Here is a 14,258-nt window from a genome sequence, read left to right on the forward strand (position 1 = left end):
CGTGAGTTTTGACAGAAGAAACGCAGCCTATCCACTCGTGCTGTGCATGGAACAAGACGTGATTTGGTGCCTGTATACTTCATATTTAGAAACTTAAAATACTGATGTGTGTGTTCCCCAAGCTTAGCCTCCCCTCCTCTCAATGAAGTATGTTTTCTTTTTGTCCTGCCCAATGTAATCAAGTAGGCTAGTCACAACCTTATTAAAGTGTTCATGAGACCGCTTGGAAATTAGTCTTAATCTTTGTTCAAAGCTTTATTAAAATATCAAGCGTGAGAGGACCAAAACAGTGAGCTGACGTTCCCTTTTTCTATATGTATTGTAGGAAGGCCTGCATTATTTTAGCCATGCTGTCACGTATACTCCCTCTCCGGCCCCTAGGTCATCAGGCTGCTGATTATCCCGCACACCTGTCACCATCGTCTCACGCATCAGCGCCTCATGACACTCACCTGGACTCCATCACCTCCTTGATTATCTTCCCTATATCTGTCAGTCCCCTTGGTTCTGTCCTCAGGTGTTGTTGACTCTGTTTTCATGTCGGTGTGTTATTTGTGTTTCGTGTTCATTGTTTATTTTATTTATTAAAACACTCACTCCCTGAACTTGCTTCACAACTCTCAGTGCACTCATTACAGAATAACACCTCACCTAAGGGAAGCATCAGGGAGTGTTTATTTAAATTTTATTTTTTGTGTTAGAGTAATGACGTTGGGTCCGGGAAATGCTACAGGCTCTCATGCTTTAACCAGATCGCCAGGCTTCCCTGTCTCAGCCGGATCATCAGCCTCTCATGCCTCAGCCGGATCGCCAGGGTCCCCTGCTTCAGCCGGCTCGTCAGGCTTTCATGCCTTAGCCGAATCGCCAGGCTCCCCTGCTTCAGCCGGCTCGTCAGGCTTTCATGCCTTAGCCGAATCGCCAGGGTCCCCTGCCTCAGCCGGCTCGTCAGCTTCTCATGCCTCAGCCGGATCACCAGGCTCCCCTGCCTCAACTGATCTGTCAGATTCCACGCCCCAGCTGACTCAACAGTTTCCCGTGCCTTAGCTGGCATGACAGGTTCTCGCACATCAACAGGGGTGACCGGTCCACTCCTGATCCCCGGGTTCGTCCCCTTTGTCGGCGTCCTGCGGCTGGAGCTGCGCGTCGGGGAGTGGGTACTGTCACGTATACTCCCTCTCCGGCCTCTAGGTCATCAGGCTGCTGATTATCCCGCACACCTGTCACCATCGTCTCACGCATCAGCGCCTCATGACACTCACCTGGACTCCATCACCTCCTTGATTATCTTCCCTATATCTGTCACTCCCCTTGGTTCCTTCCTCAGGTGTTATTGACTCTGTTTCATGTCGGTGTGTTGTTTGTGTTTCGTGTTCATTGTTTATTTTATTTATTAAAACACTCCCTGAACTTGCTTCCCGACTCAGCGCACTCGTTAGACATGCATGCTGTAGGCTGTGTCCATGCTTATCATGAAACGAGAGATGAGAACCTTGGTGAGTATGGGTGAACCTCTTATTTAGAAGTTATTTTCCTGTAACTTTTTGTTTTCCGTTTCATATTTCTAAAACCAAAACCCTCCTTAGGCTACCTTTACCCTAGGCCTACTATAGCGAAGGCTGTTTCAACAGCAATTTGTCTTGTCTTTTTTATGCTGCCCATTTTTCTGATATCATTACATGTATTTATTGTTTTTGAAAAACTAACAGATTGCTTGTTTTTCGTAAAATGTTTTTCAAACCAAACTTATTATAACAAGTTTTTCGTTTGGTTTATAATTTGATTAGAATTATTCTCTCTTTTCAATAATGAATGGAATCTTGCTCAGACATAATGTAATTTACATCAGGCCTAATCCCTGTATCAGTGTGAATGCTATGTATATATTTCAACATTGAAGCCATGTGTCACGGAATTCTTCGTCCTCCTCTGACGAGGAGTAAGAAATGTCGGACCAAGATGCAGCGTGGTGAGTATCCATTTTAATAGGAATACTTGAAACAAACAAAATAACGAATGAAGACGAAACAGTCCCGTAAAGTGACAACACAAACACAGGAACACAGTAACAGGAACAATCACCCACAACCCGCAATACAAAACCGCCTACCTAAATATGGCTCCCAATCAGAGACAACGACAAACACCTGCCTCTGATTGAGAATCATATCAGGCCAAACACATAGAAATAGACAAACTAGACATACAACATAGAATGCCCACTCAGATCACACCCTGACCAAATGAAACATACAAAGCAAACTATGGCCAGGGCGTGACACCATGCAATTACTTAGATTACCGGCTTGGGCCAGGAGCCCTAATTAATGTTCCAGCATGCAGTTATGTGACAGGCGAGGTGTGTGGCAGGGAGGTTGTCACTGCCAGCTGGGCGCATGATGGTCATACGACACACAGCACAGTGACCTCAACAACATGGCCTCCAAAACGCACACTAAAGTCAGCAAAAACACTTAAGTGAATACTGTTAACTACTGTAGTAGAAAACTAATATATACTATATTAATGTACTGTTTTTGCAGATTGTAGTATACTGTAGTATTTGCTGTAGGGTTTAAGCAGACTTTACTGTAGTATTTGTGTGTTATTATATTTACATAGACATAAGGGAAACCTTCTGGAGAAATACTGAAAGAGCATATTTTTCCATAGCCTGTAGGAAGGAACGCACTTTCGATAACCTGTAGGGCACACAATATGGTCTATACTCGGCATGCAGTTTTCTCACTTATGAGTGGCACAAATTGCGATATGAGGGAGTGGAATGGGCAGGGTATATGCAAATTAAATACTGTAGTATATACTGAAGTTAAAAAAGTGTCTTGTTTTTGCGGACTATGGTCTTTTTTGGTGGTCGTTACTGTAGTATTTACTACAAGTGTTTTTTTGCGGATAATACTGTAGTATTTATTGTAGTATTCTACAGTATACTACAACATTCTATAGTAAGTACTACACATGATCGGGAAATACTACAGTGTGTAGTATACTACAGTTTAATAAATCATACTATAGTAAGTACTGTAGTAAACTGAAATATTACATTTTTTGTGCGGGTAGTTCTACGGTTCTTACACTAGATGCAACTATATAATTTAGATTGCAGTTGTCTGCCTGCCTGTCCAGAACTACAGTAAAGCAGCGTGGCCACTCCTTACTAGCTTAGAGACACAGAGCGATGGAAAGAGAGTGGCACTGTCGGATTTTCAATTCACAAGCACTTGCTGAGAGACAAAATCGTTACGATCGATGCACCTCTATCCACCTTAATGAACTGAAGCTTGTTTTAAGAGCTCTGTATCAGCTGCAAGCTGAATATGAATTAGGGCTGTGTGACCGTAGTTTTCTTCTTAGGGAGATTATTTTGGTCACAAGCCATAGCAGACAAATCTTCCCATCCACGTCATGTGATTGTCATTTCCCATAAATTATTTATCAGTCTCTCAGGGATGATAGGAATAGTCTTTATATGCGGATTTTAAAATGGATCTTGGAATTAATTTCCAAGATCGTAAATGTTCAGTGACATTTGTCTCCCAAATTAAACTTCTAACTTTGGTGATGTTTATAAAAGCACATTTTTATCATGGCTCCATATTACATCATTGTTAAACAACGTGTGAGAGAAGTTACTTACTCTTTTTGCACCCGTCTAAAACAAGTGACATAACACTAATAACACTCAGAAGATTTTCATGAGCAACAATGTTTTGTAATGTTTTAAAGCTCTGGACCTGATGACTGACAAGGGGATGGGATTAAGATGTTTCGATTTTCCAATGAACCACAAAAAGCCTGGTTGAAAAATGGACACCGCCATTATTGCATTTGTCATAAAACAAAGCCACCTCATAAAAAACATGGCACACAGTTAGTGCAGTGTATGTATATTGCATGTACGGCTATCTATAGCCATGATCATTTTGGATCCGAGACATTCTAGTAACACTGGACCTTGTCGTCGTAAATCAGTTTGAGCTGAGGCAAGAAGCATGAAATGTGTCAAAATGTCAAATAGGGCTTTCATTTTATCCCCTTAAATGAAGTACCTCAGTGATCCTCATTTATTAAACAGACCATTAAGAATATTGCAGAGCAAGCTGATCATGAGCATAGCTAATGTCGGGTTTTGCTTGGTGTCAGGTTTGGGTGTGAACCCCGTTCCTATAAGAGGTACGTCATCCTGTAAACCTCTCAGACAGACAGACCTCTGGGGAAGCCGGGGGAAGGATTTCATCACAGCTTCTGGCTGGTAACTGTACTGTATTGGCTGCATTGTTAACTTCTTAGTGTAATAGGATAATAGTGTCAGTTATTAAACAGGTATTTAACTTGGAAATCTTATCCCAAGAAGATACACTACATGTCCAAAAGTATTCCAAAATCATGGGCATTAATATGGAGCTGTTCGTCCTGTCTCCCTGTAGCGCTGTCTAAGGCGTCTCACAGTACGGACATTGCAATTTATTGCCCTGGCCACATCTGCAGTCCTCATGCCTCCTTGCAGCATGCCTAAGGCACTTTCACGCAGATGAGTAGGGACCCTGGGCATCTTTCTTTTGGTGTTTTTCAGAGTCAGTAGAAAGGTCTCTTTAGTGTCCTAAGTTTTCATAACTGTGACCTTAATTGCCTACCGTCTGTAAGCTGTTAGTGTCTTAACGACCGTTCCACAGGTGCATGTTTATTAATTGTTTATGGTTCGTTGAACAAGCATGGGAAACAGTGCTAAACCCTTTAAAATGAAGACCTGTGAAGTTATTTGGATTTTTACAAATTATCTTTGAAAGACAGGGTCCTGAAAAAGGGAAGTTCATTTTTTTTCTGAGTAAATTTTTTTAGCTTAACAGGTATGGCTCAAAACGGGTCGCCGCTGCGTGCATGCATGTCTGTACTGTATTGCCTGAATGAAGGGTCGCCACTGGGTGCACGTCTCTACTGTATCGCCTGGTAGTTTGGGCCTTCTCTGTCTATTGTCATTCCCTGGGCCTAGGTAGAAGCAAAGCTCTGTAGATTAAATCCCCAAGCTGTGATGTTATGGTGACAGCCTGCTAGGACGTTGTGTCAGATGTCTTCAATGGACACAGAGATTCTCTATTGGCATGAGATGCAGTGGCAGACCCCACAGGTGCCAGGTAATTAACCCCTGAGTTGGCCTAGTGACAGGGCTTTGGCTTGGTACACTCTTAGAAAAAAGGGTTCCAAAAGGGTTCTCATAGGAGAACCCTTTGAAGAACCCCAATTGGTTCCAGGTAGACCCATGTGGGTTCTTCAAAGGGTTCTCCTATGATCTTTTTGGTTCTTGATAGCGACTTTTTTTCTAAGACTGTACACCTTCCTCTAAGTTCTTCTTATCCATTACCAAAGTCAAAACCCTGAAACATTCCCTGTATTTGGCAATGGGTGGTGGCAGGGTAACCTAGTGGTTAGAGCATTGGGCTAGTAACCGAAAGGTTGCAAGTTTGAATCCCCGAGCTGACAAGGGAAAAATCTGTTGTTCTGCCCCTGAACAAGGCAGTTAGCCCACTGTTCCTAGGCCATCATTGAAAATAAGAATTTGTTCTTAACTGACTTGCCTAGTTAAATAAAGGTCAAATAAAAGAAATAAAAATAGTCCCAGCTATCCGGGATCCTTGGGACGTCCTGACATTACACCCTTGAAGTTGACATTTAAAATGGTGAAGTTAAGGTTAGGATTAGGGTAAGGGTTTAAGGTAGGAACGTCCCAAGGTTTCTGGATTGCACTAACCATTTGCCAATGTTATTCAAGCGTATTTCCTCTCAGTTGTTGACCAGGGCAAGCATGGCTGGCTCCCCTATCTGGATGGAGGACATTATGCTATCACTATATAACCCAGGTGTGACACACCAGACCAAACAGCAGGGGTCGCTGTCCGTGTAACTCAGTGTAACTGCATCCCCATGTATAATCTGTCTGTCTTTCTAAACCTCTGCGCATGTTGGCGTCCATGCTAGAAGAGGCCAGTTTAGGTAAACAAGGGTATAGTGGAGGCCAGTGACCCCGCTGGGGGAAAGTGCTGGCGTAGGGCCTTTTTGTTGAAAAGGCCTGTGTTGTTTCAGAGAGCCCTGTGCCTGCTAGTATCAGCACCAAGCGGGACTGGCATGCGCTGGGCCCTTATTGGCAAATCCCATGAGTCAACAGCACAGTGGTCTGACCTCTTTGTTGAAAGGTTTAACTGCATGCTGCCTATTGACCACTTTCTATGGTAACGGTGCTGGACCCCTGGCATACCACATCATGCGCCGCGGGCACACATTGGCCTGCCCCCCTGACCTGACGCATCACACACACCCATCTCTCGCCAACCCTCCCACCTGGGCACTATAAACGGAGACAATACATAGGCCTAATACCTTTACCACATATTTTTTTGCAAAACTTCATAGTTTCCCTAGTTACACCCAATCTCTGTCTGAAAGATTTAGTGACATTTTTTGAAGTATTTAGCATTTCATGTTATTAACAGAAAACAACTGTATTGACCAGAAGTAGAGAGTCTATTTATTTACTTATATTTTCCACTGAAATTCGGGTATTAAAGTATATGGTGAAAAATTTCAGTAGAGGGGTAGAGAGTTTCCCGTTGATAACCAGACTGGGAGTCAATGTACAGTAGGTGCTGGCTCAATGAGAGAATAGAACATCAGAAACAAAGAGAAGAGTGGAATGCTTTGCCAGTCTGATTCAGCAATACGTCTTGATAGTCTGCGAAAAATCTTGATAGTCTGCGTTAAGTGTTGATAGTCTAACAAATATTGATAGTACGCAATAAATCTTGCTGGTCTGTAAAAGGTTTTGATGGCCTGTGATGAGTCTTGACAGCCTGCAATAAGTCTTGATGGCCTGTGATAAGTCTTGATAGTGAGCAATAAGTCTTTATAGCCTGTAATAAGTCTTTATAGTCTGCAATAAGTATTGATAGTCTGCAATAAGTATTGATTATCTGCAAGGAGTTTCATAGTCTGCAATAAGTATTGTTAGTCTGACTGAAATAAGTCATGATAGTTGCAGCATCCAAAAATAATACTCCATTCCTAACCCTCAAGACGGAAATCTTACACACTGTGGCCTTTTTCTCTGGGAAACATTCTGTGTTTTTACTTCTTGGATCTCTTGAATTCACCTTTTGTGGTATACAGTAACTGTAATTATGAAAACATATTGATATTTACTTAGATATTGACCACTTTGTTTATAATATGTGCACTTTGATATAAAAGTTCCATGCTCTTCCATTGCATCCATGTGACCTCAATCATCCCCCGAAACAAACTCATGTTTATCAAGTATGAGCAGGTCGCAGTTGTAAATGAGAACTTGTTCTCAACTGGCCTACCTGGTTAAATAAAGGTGAAATAAATAAATGCATTCGACAACTTTATTGTAATCCCACCATGCGACTTCAATCATCTTTTTCCAGTGGCTCAGAATTCCAGTGGCAATTCTCTTCAGTAGTTCCTTTTAGAATTCCATGATGCTGCAGATGGAGCCCACAGTGGCACACAGAGCTCCTTACTTGGTGTAGGAACAGTACTCCCTTCTCTCCAGAAGGTACTGGCGGCCACGGAAGTTTGGGTGCTCGAAGAAGACCCAGGAACCCTCCTGGACCTTGCAGGAGTGGATCTCGGGGCTGTGGCAACACTCCTGGACTGAGGGTTAGGTTCTCAGTCATCTCCAGGGACTGGCCATTGAAGTTGGGCTTCTCAAACAGACTCAGCCTTTATCATTCCACATGGTCTTTGGTCCCCACGTCTACATGACATACTGTACATTTCTGATGACCTGACAGGAACTTATACAGTCGTTGAAGCCCATCCAGTGCTGGTAGTCTGCGTACCCCCGGGGTCTACAATGTACTGATAGCCCATGTAGTCGCAGCGCTCATAGAGGACCCATCAGCCGCCCTCCACCTGGCAAGAGTTTCATCAAGGAAAAAAGCCATGCAGGTCAGCGGAGTCTCCTTTGGATTCGATCGCCCCTGAAAGTTTCTGTCTTCTGTTGGAGGAGAAAAGACAGTTGGTTACAATTCTGAATTCTATAATATAGTTCCAGAACTATGGAACTATGGAATTAGTACTATGGAACAGGTACTTATTCATTAAAGGAAGCTTCACCAGAACACATCTCACCTTCTTAATTTCTTCAGAGTTCAGAACATCAGGCGTAGTGAACAGCACTAAAGCTCAGGGTCTGCAGGTATCCTTTTTATACATGTTAGAGACACTAACACCAAGCACATGGTTAGCACCAAATTAATCAGATATTTCAATCAGCTATTCAAATATTTATGTAGGATCAACGCATTGTTCAAAAGCACTGAATCACCGATCCACACACAATAGCAGGTGGAAAGTGCCAAACCTCAGTCAGTTAATGTGGGATCAAAACCAATCTAGGGCCATCAAGGCCAGCTGGAGATAAACATGGACCATGGAAATCTAATGAGTAACACTATATACGTTTTAACCCATGAAAAGCCATGTCATGATGCATTTAGTCTAGGACTTATTAACAGGCTCTTAACAGGTTGTCTGTATCTAATGCACAACAAACAAAATGTTACAAACAGTACTTCTCTGTTAAAGTACAGGATTTTTCTGCATAGAAAAGTATTGGTCGCCTAAGTTAGTATACTGTATACTGTATATACCTGTATATAAAAAATCTGAATGGTAAACGGTTTTCAGTGTAAACTTAAATAACAAAAAACAGATATACAGTATATAGAAAATATAATAGACCAATATATTTTCATCTTTGAGAACTTATAATTATAAAAACTAGACAGTCACAGAGAATTTTAAATTCCCAAAATGATCCATTCAGGAGTATTTTTTTCCATGGCATGGGGCCCCCATTGATTTTGTTAGAATGTTTGAGTCACTCCGATAGCATAAGAACATGGCATAAGCTATGACAAAGTGTGTAGAATTGCAGGAAACTAGCTTTGAAATAGCTAAATGTTCTCTATGCGGCCAAGAGGGCCTCTAAAATGTTCGGTTGGCGACCGCGCTAATGGCCAAGCCCACTGCCACACCCCGCAACGCCCACCACCTAAGCCCCATTTTGATCCAGAAATAAACCCTGACAGTATCCCTTAATTTAGATAATCCTTTATATTTACATTGAAATTACTATTAAAACGTGAAGAAATTTAACATTTAAGAAAACGTTAGTTAGGCCAGTCGTACAGAGTCATAAAGGTAAAATCCTAATGAGGCCAAATATGATTCTCGATGCAGTTCATACAGTTCATGCTAATGCATTCTTTACTCAGTATGCCAACTGTTGGCATTCATGCTGTAGTTGATGAAACCATCAATTATGTTGTGTAGAGGTAAAAGGTGGCATTGATTTCTGCAGTCTCCCTCTGCATTTTTTTCATCCATATACTGTAGCTCCGTTTCAAACCAAAGCAACTGTGTTTAAAGTATTTAACTTGCAGAAAAGCCCACCAGCACAACGCCAATGTAACCGATGTGAAATGGCTAGCTAGTTAGCGGTGGTGCGCGCTAATAGCGTTTCAATCGGTGACTTCACTCGCTTTGAGACCTTGAAGTAGTGGTTCCCTTTGCTCTGCAAGGGCCGCGGATTTTGTGGAGCGATGGGTAACGATGCTTCGTGGGTGACTGTTGTTGATGTTGTTGATGTGTGCAGAGGGTCCCTGGTTTGCGCCCGGGTCGGTGCGAGGGGACGGTCTAAAGTTATACTGTTACACCAAGACAGATTTCTAACAACATTAGTAAGGCGATACAGTTCTATGATTCTGATTGTAGCTAGCTTCAGCTATTGGTTAAGTTATTCATTTTATTTGCACTGATTTACAAAATGGTTATAGACAGATCCAGGATCAACATAGCTTAATGACGATCCAGGCTCCACATAGCTTAATGACGATCCAGGATCAACACAGCTTAATTAAGATCCATGAGTTAGATCAAAGTGAACTTGTTTCACAGTCAGAACATTGGAATATGATCCTGGATAAAGCAGTAATATTTACTGTAGTACATCACATTGAACATGTAAACTGTCACAGCGACTTATGTATACATCCATCAAAAATTACTTAAGCCATTCATTGTATTGTTAATTCCTTGTTTCTTGACTTGAATATTAGATGTGGTGTGTGTTTGTTGTTTGGATACATAATGGAAACACTTGAGTAAATGAGGGAAACAAAGTAGATTGAAAGCAGGTGCTTTCATGAAGGTGTGTTCATGATGGTGTTCTTCGGCTTGCAAGCCTCCCCCTTTTTCCTCCAAACATAACGATGGTCATTATGGCCAAAAAGTTATATTTTTGTTTCATCAGACCAGAGGACATTTCACCAAAAAGTATGATCTTTGTCCCCATGTGCAGTTGCAAACCGTAGTCCGACGTTTTTATGGCGGTTTTGGAGCAGTGGCTTCTTCCTTGCTCAGCGGCCTTTCAGGATATGTCGATATAGGACTCATTTTACTGTGGATATAGATACTTTTGTACCTGTTTCCTCCAGCATCTTCACAAGGTCCTTTGCTGTTGTTCTGGGAATGATTTGCACTTTTCGCACCAAAGTACGTTCATCTCTAGGAGACAGAACGAGTCTCCTTCCTGAGCGGTATGACGGCTGCATGGTCCTATGGTGTTTATACTTGAGTATTATTGTTTGTACAGATGAACGTGGTACCTTCAAGTGTTTGAAAATTGCTCGCAAGGATGAACCAGACTTGTGGAGGTCTACAATTTCTTTTCTGAGGTCTTGGCTGATTTCTTTTGATTTTTCCATGATGTCAAGCAACGAGGCACTGAGTTTGAAGGCAGGCCTTGAAATACATCCACAGGTACACCTCCAATTGACTCAAATGATGTCAATTAGCCTATCAGAAGCTCCTAAAGCCATGACATAATTTTCTGGAATTTTCCAAGCTGTTTAAAGGCACAGTCAACTTAGTGTATGTAAACTTCTGACCCACTGGAATTGTGATACAGATTATTTCACTGTCTGTAAACAATTGTTGGAAAAAATACTTGTGTCATTTACAAAGTAGATGTCCTAACCGACTTGCCAAAACTGTAGTTTGTTAACAAGAAATTTGTGGAGTGGTTGAAAAACGAGTTTTAATGACTCCAACCTAAGTGTATGTAAACTTCTGACTTCAACTGAATAAAAATGCTGGTCAGGCAATTATTTTTGCAAATATCTTGTCTACCATGGCTATGGCCCTTTAGGATGACAATGCCTCCATCCACTGAATGGTTTGATGAGCATGAAAATTATGTGAACAATATGCCATGGCCATCTCAGTCACCAGATCTCAACCCAAATTAACACTTATTGGAGATTCTAGAGATGCGCCTGGGACAGCGTTTTTCACCACCATTAACAAAACACCAAATTATAGAATTTCTTGTGGAAAAATGGTGTTGCATTCCTACAACAGAGTTCCAGACACTTGTAGAATATATGCCAAGGTGCATTAAAGCTGTTCTTGTTCATGGTGGCCTAGCCAGCACCCTATAAAGACACTTTATGTTGGTGTTTCCTTTATTTTGGCAGTTACTTGTACATTCCTTTGTTCAGAGACTTTCCTTCTTAATCCAATTCTTACTGAACTGTGTTGTGTGCTAATATGGTATTCTAGGTCTTTGAGTGGTACAGTAACATTCTGATTCATTGTAATGTGTCTTGAATTTAAACATGCAGGAGTCTCCTGTTATCCTCCAACTTTTCATTATGACTTGTATTGTATGTTCATTTTTATTGTTAACCTTTACGGAATTGTGTAAATACTTCTTTCCTTGGAGGGCAATAGACTATTATATATTATTCTATTCTGTTATATTCTGTTCTACAGTTGATGAAATGCTAGCAAAGATTACTAAAGAAAACTGAGTAAGTAGATCTACTGGTGTTGACGTACATGTGTGCCCTGTGTTGATATCCATGTCAAAGTAATGAAGACAGCAGCGTTTGTGCGGATTAGACAGGGTTTTATTTGTTGGACTGCAACACTCTCACACAGAGGTGGGTGTCATAAGAACGGCAGAGAGGTTAATGGGAAAGGATGTTGTCGTAGGGCTCTAGAACTAAAACACTAGGAGTCTTAGGATTCTAGAACTCTGTGATCCTGCGGAAGGAGCCCACGACAGGGGAGGTGGCGCCCCAGTCTGTGAAGTTACGGTACTCTCCGCGCTCCAGGAAGTACTGCTGCCCCTTGTAGTTGGGCAGCTCATAGAAGACCCAGGCACCGTCTATCACTACAGCAGAGTGGAATTCACAGAACTTGAAGGCTTCATGGACCGATGGGCAGTCTTCGCTCCACTCTGCCATCTGGCCAGCTAAATCTGGCCTGTCATAGAACCTGATCTTGTAGGAATTTCCATAGACCTGCAAAATAAATACAACCAAAAATACATAAATGCCAGTATCCCTAATTTATAATATAAAAGTAATCACTTTAATTATTTAAATTGTCATTACTCTGTATGTTCTTAACAATATTAGGCCTTTGGAATGCCTCTTTAAATTGGTTTCTTGGCTGTTGTCCTGGTTTCCTTCAACAATTGATGTGCATGGGCATGGACGTGAGGGAAACTGCTGCCAAAACATGAGCCTTTTATCTCTCCTTATTGTCTTTTGGCTTTTGACTGATCATTGCCTGGTTGGTGCACCCTGGGGCATTCCATTCACTGCCCTGCATCCAAATCTGGTCAGACACTTTTTAACATTCTAATTGCCAAAACCCAAATATACAAGTGTAATATAAATGACAAGTTTATGATGTCTCTGATATAAAATGTAGAACATTTAAGATCTGGGAAAGATCTGTCAAAAAGCAAAAAATGCTGGAAATATAGCAAATCAAGAAACAGCGCAGATTATCAACTTCTTGCCTCAAGTCGTCAGTATCTATCTACTGACACACGTCCGATCCATCAGTGCCATCTTCAAACTTAATGATAGAGTTAGTAGGCTTACAGTTTGTAGCCTACTATTGGTAGGAAGGCTTACATTTTTAATAGAGCGACAGGATCTGATGTTGTCGTTGAAGCCCATCCACTGCTGGTGGTCAGGGTACTCCCCAGAGGTCAGCACGTACTGGTAGCCTCCGTAGTTGGGGCGCTCGTACAGCACCCAGCAGCCGCTCTCCACCCTGATGGAGTTACAGCGGCTAAAGTAGGAGTGCAAGTCTGGGCAGTCGCTGTTGCACTCATAACTACGACCTTGGAAGTTCTTCTCCTCAAAGAATACAATCTGGAAGAGAGAGAGGGAGAGAAAGAGAAAAGCCTGGTAAGATACAAGCCAACCTGGCTGTCACGATTGCTCTTCTGGCGAAGCTGCAATACTGCAATACATAACAACGCTGCTTGAAGTTACAGAAGTTACAAAAACCTAAAGTCTACTTTTTTGTAAAGTTTTAAATGTATTCTTGTATATAATCCAAAGGCTCTTCTTACCTTTCCCATTTTTTTTATTGTTATTGTTCACCTCCCACTCACCAGCAGCACTGTCGAGGTTTATATCCAAATCCAGAATGTGCCGACAAGGGAAAAGCCTTTGTTAACTAAATTAGCCTGATTTGCATATCATCAAAATGGTTTGTTCAAGTTTGATTTCCCTTTGTCCCAATGTAATGGCTCTGTATCAAAGAATTGCCAGAACTGTGATGTGAAAGTTATAAAGACCAAGTCTCCCAACCTATCCCCTAAATGCGTTATATGGATTGCTTTCAATCAGTCCGCTATCAAGGAACCTTGATTGGTTTCTATTGGTGTCTAGTATTGTGTGATCTATAATCGTTTTTTGGGAGGGTGGAGATTTAATTTTGTCTTGAGCATGATGTTCAGGATCTGTCTTGTTTTGCAACTGTCTGGTCTCATCGTCTGAAGTTGTAGAACTGTCTGGTCTCATCGTCTGAAGTTGTAGAACTGTCTGGTCTCATCGTCTGAAGTTGTAGAACTGTCTGGTCTCATCGTCTGAAGTTGTAGAACTGTCTGGTCTCATCGTCTGAAGTTGTAGAACTGTCTGGTCTCATCGTCTGAAGTTGTAGAACTGTCTGGTCTCATCGTCTGAAGTTGTAGAACTGTCTGGTTTCATTGTTGAATGATCAATGAAGGATTCGGCAGGTAGCCTAGTGGTTAGAGTGTTGGGCTAGTAACTGAAAAGTTGCAAGATCGAACCCATGTGCTGACAAGGTAAAAATCTGGTGTTCTGCACCTGAACAAGGCAATTAACCCA

At 41.7% G+C, this 14,258-nt stretch overlaps 1 protein-coding gene across 1 annotated transcript; it reads right to left on the reverse strand.

Annotated features, from left to right (window-relative positions):
• Window positions 1–12,131: 12,131 nt before the first annotated feature.
• On the reverse strand, window positions 12,132–13,486 carry LOC129817020 (gamma-crystallin M2-like). The gene is made up of 3 exons (XM_055872004.1): window positions 13,478–13,486; window positions 13,032–13,274; window positions 12,132–12,407 (listed from the first exon to the last, which is right to left on the reverse strand). Exons 1-3 carry the CDS (start codon window positions 13,484–13,486, stop codon window positions 12,132–12,134), a joined length of 528 nt encoding a protein of 175 aa, XP_055727979.1.
• Window positions 13,487–14,258: the final 772 nt, after the last annotated feature.

Source organism: Salvelinus fontinalis, chromosome 19, assembly GCF_029448725.1.
Source record: "Salvelinus fontinalis isolate EN_2023a chromosome 19, ASM2944872v1, whole genome shotgun sequence".
In the NCBI taxonomy this organism is placed as follows: Eukaryota; Metazoa; Chordata; class Actinopteri; order Salmoniformes; family Salmonidae; genus Salvelinus; species Salvelinus fontinalis.